The following is a 9,759-nucleotide window of genomic DNA, read 5'->3' on the forward strand; positions in this document are numbered from 1 at the left end:
ATGTAGCTTTCATCCGTTTCTTGTTTTGTTCTTCTTCATCAATTTTTATGTTATCCTGTTCAAGGCAAAAATTGTGGTCAAAGAAATACTCTATTGTACGATGTGTGTTCCGTGATCTTTTTACACGTAGTAAAGCCTGTTTTGAATATTGTTGTAACACTGAAAATGTTCTCTGTTGCATTGCACCCAGGCAGGCATTGGTTGAATAGAATGAAGAGTTGAAATACATCATCAACTATAAGTTCACCGTGCAAAGTAAAACGAGGCTGTGGATTCTTGCAGTAGTCATTACATCCTTTTACGTTTGGTGGATTGTATTTAACTTTAGATTTATCTTCTATTAGTTTAAGCTATGTCTATTCAAGGTCATTCTCACATTCAGTAATCCGGCTTAATTTCGTTTGAAGCAAGTCTCTTGTGTAAATCAAAGTTCATTGCCGGTCCTGAACTCTTCTTCCAATGACAAGAAATGTAATCGTTGACAATATATTTATAAAACTTCTTGTATTTTGAATCAGGAACGGCAGTCTCAATTTCGTTCATTTTTTGTGTTGAGGATAATGTTTGTCACATGGCACATAGGAACCCGTTGGACCGTCAATGACGGCGACGAACCTTTACGTAAAATGGCTCCCATGTCTTAGGGAATATTTGTGAAGTATTTGATGTGGATCGAGACAACTTCATCTTCAAGTGCTAAATATTGATAAAAGACATTAATATTCTTGACAACATTTTGTATATAACAATTATAATATATATGGATGAAAAAATACACCAGCATACATAGGTTTATTCGAATTCTCTGTTACGCAAACGATACTATGACAATGATGGATATGATTGACAACACATAGCAAAAAAGCAGAACAGCATATCCTGCCTAAAATAAAAAAAATCTGCCGATATTTATAGTAAAGACAATGACATCACCTCTTAAAGTATAGTGTTTTGTCGACACAAATATCTGTCGCAATAATATCTGCTAACATCTTTACGATAGTAATGTTGCGAGAAAAAATAGGTATGTATATTATTTCCAACATGTCTGTTTTTTTTGACAGAAATGGTTTTGCTGCATGGATTAAATCAGACAAATATAGAGACCGTGAAATATGACTCTCTACAATCGTTTCTAATTTTATTTATAATGATTTTTGAGCTTATAATAGAGTGCTTGTTAAAGAGTTGTTCAATACAAAGCTTATTTCCATACAGTAGAAAGTTCGTCCAATACAAAGTTTATCGAATAAAGTTTAGATGGCATATATTATTGTTATAGCGGAATGTTTTGCCTTAATTTCTATCTTGACCACAGGAAAATTCAAGTTTGTTATATAACCAGAAGAAATAAATAAAAAATAAGCATGTAGCAGATTACACAAGGTGTGTCTATAATTCTCAAAATGGACAAACGGAGATTTACAAGCTACTTCAAATGCGAGATACCAGGAAAAACATAGTTATATCAGTACGCTGATATTAATTTTGTTAGATTTAATTGTATTAGTACCCATAATTTTTCTGCATTTACGCTGACCACGTCACAACTAATTCAAGTCTTGTTCTTGTGGGGTCATTTCCTGTGTCTGCATCAATTTTTATTGATGACTCAGTCTGGTTCTCTGTATTCTTCATTTCTTTTGATTTGTGTCTTTTCAGCATTCTATTAAACCATTTCGATCATGGTTTGACGTCTTCTTATGCAATCTTCGCACTCTTTATTCTTTCCACAAGTCATCAACAAATACATTATTCCTTTTTTACGACAACACAAATTGCAGTCCAGAATAAGTATTGAAATGAGGACAATTGAGAGGACGAAAGCAGCAAACATCATTTTAGGTGATGTGATGTAGAGGAACAATCCTTTATTTAACAAAATGTGTTTGATATCTGTGAAGAAATTTTAATAGGAATGAAATAATAAAGAGAATAATGAAACATAAATGCAAGTGTGTACAAGAAGTATACTTCTTAAGTGATGAACATAACTTTGCGTAGTTTTTTCTTACAAGTATATCATAGAGATTCATACCTGCATCACTTCCCCTTTGATGTTTATTCAAACGTTGTGATTTCCAAGTGTTTAATATAACAGCCAGTAAATTGCTATCGGCTGGTAATTGCGTAGATGGACTCCAAGGATTGCAAGATGTATGTTTTATGATCTTTAAATGCTTATAGAAGCCATTTTTGAGTTTCGTGCTAACATTTAGAATGTTCTCTGTTGCTTTGCAACCAGGCAGGCATTGTTTGAATGGTATGAAGAGTTGATGAATATTAACTGCCATGGGTTCACTGTGTACATTAAAACGTGGCTGTTGATTCTTGCAGTAGTCATTACATCCTCTCACGTTTGGTGGATTGTATTTAACCTTAGATTTAAATTCTGTTTCGTTAACTGTAAGAACAAAATGAAGTTTTAAGTTAAGCTGTGGTTATTCAACGTCATTCTCACATTCAGTAATCTGGCTTACTTTCGTTTGAAGTAAGGTTCTTGTGTAAATCAAAATTCATTGGCTGGCCTGACCACTCCTTCCAGTAACAAGAAATGTGATCGTAGACAATATATTTATAAAACTTCTTGTAGTTTTTAAATCAGGCACAACAATCTCAATTTCTTTCATTTTGTGGGTTGAGGATAACGTTCGGGACCTGGAACATTGTAACCGTCGTCTTTCATGTTGAGTACACATCGATGAACCTTTACATAAAATGGCTCCCTGTCCTTGGGAATATTTGTGAAGTTTTTGCTGTAAATTGAGACAACTTCATCTTCGAGGGCTGGATATTAAAAAAGTTATTATTCAATAAAGTGAACTATATCTTCAAAAACCTGTCGCTGTGTAAATGAATAATAAAAGTCATTTGTTTTCCTACCTAATCCATTGTTTCCTCCATTAACGTTTTTGCTGCATAAGACAAATGCGAAAACCACCCATAATGCCTGTGAAAAGTTGGCAATGGTACCTAAACAAGATAAACGTTCGCTTGTTAAATCAAAGAGCCCGTTTCCTCGCTATTTTTACGTTGTATAAAGTTAGATTGCGTGTTTTATTAAAGCAAAAAGCGTTTCACGAGAGGTTTGTTTCGATCAATTTAATATTTATACTAATTTTGTGTGTCCGAGGTGATTCAAGTCAGTGATCTAACATTAATCTTGTCAAATAAAGTATCTTTATTAGCAATGAAAATTTTGTCAATTGATATCTATTACGGTATATTTATTAAGTCTACAATCATAGTTACGACTGTCACAATTGCAAAGCATTTTTACGTACCCATTTTTTTCAGAATCTAGTTCACTTCAAGATACAACAAACAAGTAAGTTTCTTTTCTTGTTACTTAACACCTCACAAATCTGCTGCTTATGCCTGTTTGTATTGTTACAAAATGCTGCCTTATTTTATACCGTACTCAATTGTATCAAAGGTATGCTTGACCTCCCATGGTAACCGCACCGAAAAAAAAATTTTTTTCTCGTCGAAGGACATCCTTCGACTGATTTAGTACTTGGTAGGAAGCTATGTACTGCTCGAACAAACCTTTCCTTTTGTGGGCGAATTGCTGCAGCAACATAATTATGATGATTCATGTACGCTCCGAAATTGTTAATTGTTTAATATTACTGTATTTAAAATAATCATGCATTGTTCAGCTTAATAATTTTGTAATGTTTAGGAGCCGTTTGTTACTTTGCATTTTGTCGGTATCGCCTGGGCCATACGAAGGTTGAAAATTGAGAGGCTTCATTCATGTATGCATATATAAATTATAACATGCTCATATGAATGTGAACCTCCTTAATTATCGATCTTCCTACGACCATGATGGCACAATAACCACCGCTTTACGTTCTTATATGAACTAAATTAAAAATATAGAATGTGTACTGCATCTTAAACTGTGTAAAATTCGACACATTAATCCTCCGCGAGGCACTTCAACGGAAGCCTTGATGTTTGAAAGAGCATCTTCACATCAATATTATGGGAAGAGGTTTTATTTGCCACTCTTGTTTGTTTGGAATGTGATGCTAATTAAGTGGGACTTTCTAAGATCACTTTGTATTAAATTCTTCGGTGGTCTGAATTGCTCTCCCACAAAATATATTTGGAGAATTCTTTACCAAATTAAAGAATCGATGATACCAAATTAAAGAATCGATGATACAATTGAAGTGAGACGGGATGTAGTAATTGTGTGAAGAGCAATTTATTATTATCTCGTTTGTATGAGCTCGATCAAGATTAAAAATATTAAGAATTCCTGTTTCGTTCATTCTCATTTTGTCTATTTTGGTTTGACCGCCATAGTTCCGAAATTAAGCAGATTGAATATAACTGAAACATGTGTGAAGTCAACGTGAAAAAATATTTAAATGCATGGTTAAGAAAAAGTTTAGAAATGTGGTGTATCACCCGTGGGTAGACCGGAATGGTCATTGATTCATATTTTTGAATTAATTTTTCTCACTCATGGTAGTGGTCAAGGTTTTTAGGTGCGGTGTGTTATGCAACCATTTAATTGCAAATTAATCTGCTAATAATTAGTTTCTCTCCGATACGTCGTTAATAGAAATATTTTACTTCTGTTTAATGCACTATAGAGCTATTTATGTTGATGATTATTTCATTAGTGAAAAAGCCTTTAATTTTTCTTATCATTTTGAACGTTTTAAATAAAATAATGAAGTTAAATATAAATTCTGGCAATATGCTATTGTATGAATGTGAAAAGATGTATTTTTATGTCGATTGAAGGTAAATTGGACAAAAAATGCATTTAACACATCTAATAAAAATTTTCAGTTTATTTTCAATAGCAAGTGCATGTTATAATGGTCAACTGCATACCAACATATCTTGACGACGATCTGTAAAAATTTGGCCGTAGCGACTATTTCTTTCTCTTTTTCAGTAAGTTTTTCCCATGGATGATGCTGCTATGGTTTGCCAAATAGTTTATCACAACAAATTAGCTTCGCGGGGCGATGGTCATAATAATGATAATTTCGTATCATTTCTAATTTTGAAAACATTTGTCACACCCTATTTGTTTTTTCAGAATGCGGCTTGCTTAACATTGTCAACACATATTGGGTATGTTTTTTCCTTTTTCGTATCAACAATTATTGTCTGCTGCTGCTGCTAGCTTATGTCCATTATGTTTTTCTTTTACTATGCTGTTAACGTTGCTTTACAGTAATAGTTATATTTCATATTCCGGCTTGTTGCATGTCCTAAATCATGATCAAATTTTTCTCTGGCTAGTTTCCATACTTGTCTTTATACGATATTTCAACCAACTTTCCGCTGAAAGATTGTTATATGCAGTGCGGTGTTCATATCAAGATCATATCTTCATTTAATTTCAACTTTCCGCTCCTGTAAGTTTTATAGACATGCGCCCACTCAACTAGAGTTATATATAATTATATAATTATTTTGAAGGATGTTCCTGCATTTTTGTTGCCCTGTTGTCAATCATATAAAATGTAGATACTGTTCGACGTTTGTTGAACAAGCTACTACTTTTTACACTTCGTCCCAAACAAAGCTTTTTGTTTGCATGAGCCGAACGGTAAAGAGATCCTTAATTAGTTAAATATTGTCATCTGTGATATTGTGTTGAACAAACTATCAAAGTGCGTGCGTTTAGGCAAATAACATGGTTGTTTTCGTCAGGCGCTATGTATGATTGTCGTAATGAACACGAATTCGCTTTCCGCTCGGCAAGTCTCTCGCTACTATTTTAAATAATCGCTATAATAATGGAGCACTCGAAGCATTTAGAAAATTCCAACGACTTGAACTTAAGCTGAGAAAAGCCAAACTCGACTTGGATTTTCTTACGACATGCAGAAAGCGCTCTGTGATACCAAGATTCCTGTCGTTCAAAGTAGCTAGTCATCGTTTACAAAACTCTAGCGCTTATCGCCAATGCAAAAATAAACTCCTTCAAGAAGAAATAAACGGGAAACACGCTCGCATACGCGTCCTCTCAGCACAACTAACACAAGCACACTCCAACCTGGCGTTACTAATCTCCAAAATTGACTTTATACACCTTAAGAATGTCTCCGATCGTGAAAATTCAAGAAAACTAATGCAACATCAACATATCCAAGATCGCAAACTTTTCCGTCTCACATCCAAACATGACAACAACATCCCAATCGACCCTGATAAAGTGGTGTTCAACTTCTCAAACCACCTCATTACTGACAGAGAGAAGGAAATCCTTTCAAAAGGCTTAAACTTTTCCGTCCCACCGAAAATGTTAAACATTTGCACCTTCCTAACACCCTTAGAAAACTCTACAACCGCCTTAAACGAGAACCTGTTAATGAATCATCCGGATTTTTCCAGACTCGATCAAATGCAAATTAAAAGACATTGCCCACTCAGGTTTCCAAGTTACAGCCCACCACCTTTCCTATACTCACAAGAAGACTTGAACATTTTAAATAGTTTAAAAAACGACAGAACTATCCTCATCACTAAGCCTGACAAAGGAAATGGCATCGTAATACTTAACAAAGACGACTACATAAAGAAAATGAACACACTCTTATCTGACACAACAAAGTTTCAACCTCTTGATGGAGATCCAGTAAAAGTCACTTTACAACGAGAAAATCAAGTGAAGTCTTTATTAAAAAAGTTGAAAGATGCTAAATCTATCGGCCAAGAAACTTACAAAAAACTTTACCCTACTGGTTCACGAATAGGTATATTGTATGGTCTTCCTAAAATACATAAATGTAACATCCCTCTCAGACCCATTCTTTCCTCCATTAATCACTATTCGTATAAACTAGCAAAGTTTTTTATCCCACTCCTAAAACCCTTCACTACAAGCAACTTTATCATCAAAAACTCCTTCTCTTTTGTCGAAGAAATCGTAAACTGCGAAATCAACTCCAGTAATGTTGTCCTTGCTAGTTTTGATGTCGTATCCCTATTTACTAACATACCTGTTGACGAAACCATCCGCATAATATCCAATAGCATTTTTAACAACCACAAGTACTTCAACGGACTCACTGCAACAGAATTTGAAAACTACTCTCTAGCTGTTAAGAACTGTCACTTTATCTTTAACGGGAAAATGTACCAGCAAATTGATGGTGTGGCTATGGGCAGTCCATTGGGCCCTCTCTTTGCTGATATATTCATGTCCTCTCACGAACAATCCTGGCTTAATAAATGTCCTTCTTCATTCAAACCACTACTTTACCGACGCTAAGTTGACGACTGTTTTTACTTTTCATCCCTCCGATCACGTCCTCTCTTTCTTGACTATCTGAACCGAGAGCACCCTAACATCACATTCACAGCTGAAATCGAACAAAACAGAAAACTATTATTTCTTGACATTGACATCTCTCGAGAGCAGATGAGTGGAAGCCCGTGACCAATGGTCGAGAGATCTCACTCTTTGAGGTTTTGCAATGAGCCAGTGCAAACGCGTAAAACATCTTTTTATAAATTAACAGTAATGCAAAACAGATAAATATTAAAAAAAACTTCTAATTCATTCTCTATATATATTCATGATTGATTTGCAAATTATCGTTGATTGATTATTTGCAAATTATTTTTGATTGAATTTATTGAATAAGCTCTGGTCGGATGCAAAGGCTAATGCAAATTGCAAACTCGGCAAGAGACCAATCAGCGCATGCATTTTCTTGTTCTTATCGTACAATTGATATTACTCAAAATCCCTCACTTCGGGGAGTGGACAAGTATGCAGGATAAGAGGTGCATTCCCCGTGACTGTATGGTGAAATAATAAAATTTGCTTAAACAATGAAATGAAAAGCTTATGGAATAGCATTAATCTTTTCGGTGGGAATTAAGTTCGGGGTGTGCTATAACGTAATATTATGTATGTTTTCACTTACCTACACGCCTTTCTCTGTTGTATTGAAAGACTGTTAAATTGGTGGAGCATTTACACTTGGTGTGATTATGTAAAATGTATTCGTAATATTTAAACGTCAGTGAATCTCTCAGTACGATGCCTATCTTTTGCCATCTCACTGGTTTCGACGGATAGTGAGTTTGTGAATATTCTGCACAGCGGTGTATTTTGATAAAATATGGTCCGAAGCCTTGAGGGGGGGCTTCGTCAAATTTGTCACTGTATATGGACACAACATCTTCCTGAGGTTCACACGTTTTCTTGGCTGGAAATATAAGTACATATTAATTTGGCTTGTCTGTGGACGAACAATTTTCAATTATGAGAAACCAAATGAAAAATGAAGAACGACTATTTCATTATACAATCAGTAAATTCAACATGTTTAGTTTTGTATGTTTACCTGCTGCTGCACAGAACTGGCATAGTGTTAAAACAATAACATAAACTTCCTTTTTACTTCTTAAAAAATATCGATCTGTGATGAAAGATAAAAGCGCAATCAGTACCTGATGCAAAATATATTAAAACTGCCAATTGATTGGTAAGTTTTTATTAAATTCAAAACCAAAGGCATAAACGCATTATGAATTTAAAATTACAGCTATCATTTACTTTGCTCAACTATGAAATATTTTATACAAATTGATAAGCCATTTTGTAAGTCATACTAAAACTAACGTCTATTTTGAACCCAACATACTGGAGATGGTACAGTGTTAAAAGTATTTTTATAGCAATGCAATGAATGTTGCTCTCAAATGAGCGTCTTACAAAGAGTGATAAAGAACAAAGACACAAATGTAAACATCGGGTCATTGGGGGTCAAGAGTGGTGTGAATTATTCTTATCTTTTTATATCAATAATCAATATACATATATTATTTGATCATTCGATATATTCATCAACAATTTGTTTAAGAGATGCAGGGATTCAAAATGATACTTCACCCTATTGGCCCTATTGTCCTTTGTAACTTCCCGTAATGATATTTTTTAATGTCATTTACTTAACTTTTTAGGGCATAGTTTACAAAAAAAATTTTAAATGTTTTGTATCCATACTTCCTGCGCTGTTGAACCATGTACATATCAAACCGTGTGTGAAAAAAATTGACCCTATGCTATATTCTTAATTCATGTGAACGTCTCTACTCTAGGTTCATTTAAAGAATTTTGTGGAATTACTTCAACAGAGATTCTTTGACACCGAGGACTTTGTCAAACATAATGCTTCATGATCATTGATTAAGGGTCATTATTGTAACAAATTTTATAGCTAAATTGAATACGAAAAAACGATTGAATAAATTGGTAATGGCAATCAGCATGGTATACAACAAACAATCGTGCTGTTTCTTTCAACAATTTTTTTTATACAATGCTGTTTCTTTGTTTAATTAGCGCAATTGCGCAACGCGACAGCGAATTGTTGCAGAATTTAAAACAATATGTAATCTATACATTGTATGCATCGACGACACATAGTTTTGGCTACTATACAAGGTTAACACTACTCGATGGTGCTTTAAAATCGGCGCATAAATAGTCATCAGGAAGTGCATACGATAAATTTGACCTAGTAATACTTATTCATCGTGCAATTAGAAATACAAATAGAATGTATAACTTACCCATTTTGCTTGCAGAAAAATTGGTTGATCGTTTTTTGCAAATCGTCTTTCTTTTCGATGTAAGCAACTGTTCGTTGACTTTTGAACACTTGTAAATGATTTATGGTGTTTGCGTTTTTTATATTTATAATGATGCAAGACTTGTTTTTCACTGCATGGTGAACCGCACTTTATTTTGTTGGGTTAACC

The 9,759-nt window shown here is 34.2% G+C and overlaps 2 protein-coding genes across 4 annotated transcripts; both read right to left on the reverse strand.

Annotated features, from left to right (window-relative positions):
- Nucleotides 1-1,124: 1,124 nt before the first annotated feature.
- Nucleotides 1,125-2,584, reverse strand: LOC124433700. Of its 2 annotated transcripts, none has more exons than XM_046983496.1 (3): nucleotides 2,481-2,584; nucleotides 2,039-2,404; nucleotides 1,125-1,869 (listed from the first exon to the last, which is right to left on the reverse strand). In XM_046983496.1, the coding sequence occupies exons 1-3, from the start codon at nucleotides 2,518-2,520 to the stop codon at nucleotides 1,670-1,672; spliced, it is 606 nt and encodes a 201-aa protein (XP_046839452.1). In that variant the 5' UTR covers nucleotides 2,521-2,584; the 3' UTR covers nucleotides 1,125-1,669. The 2 variants fall into 2 exon arrangements, with proteins under 2 accessions (XP_046839452.1, XP_046839451.1); XM_046983495.1 differs by having other exon boundaries at nucleotides 1,125-1,896.
- A 4,711-nt stretch (nucleotides 2,585-7,295) lies between these two features.
- Nucleotides 7,296-9,759, reverse strand: LOC124433707. 2 transcript variants are annotated; one of them, XM_046983508.1, is made up of 4 exons: nucleotides 9,571-9,759; nucleotides 8,340-8,414; nucleotides 7,917-8,201; nucleotides 7,296-7,346 (listed from the first exon to the last, which is right to left on the reverse strand). In XM_046983508.1, exons 1-4 carry the CDS (start codon nucleotides 9,572-9,574, stop codon nucleotides 7,309-7,311), a joined length of 402 nt encoding a protein of 133 aa, XP_046839464.1. In that variant the 5' UTR covers nucleotides 9,575-9,759; the 3' UTR covers nucleotides 7,296-7,308. The 2 variants fall into 2 exon arrangements, with proteins under 2 accessions (XP_046839464.1, XP_046839465.1); XM_046983509.1 differs by lacking the exon at nucleotides 8,340-8,414.

The sequence above is a fragment of the Xenia sp. Carnegie-2017 genome, unplaced genomic scaffold (assembly GCF_021976095.1).
Source record: "Xenia sp. Carnegie-2017 unplaced genomic scaffold, XeniaSp_v1 HiC_scaffold_14, whole genome shotgun sequence".
NCBI classification, from domain to species: domain Eukaryota; kingdom Metazoa; phylum Cnidaria; class Anthozoa; order Malacalcyonacea; family Xeniidae; genus Xenia; species Xenia sp. Carnegie-2017.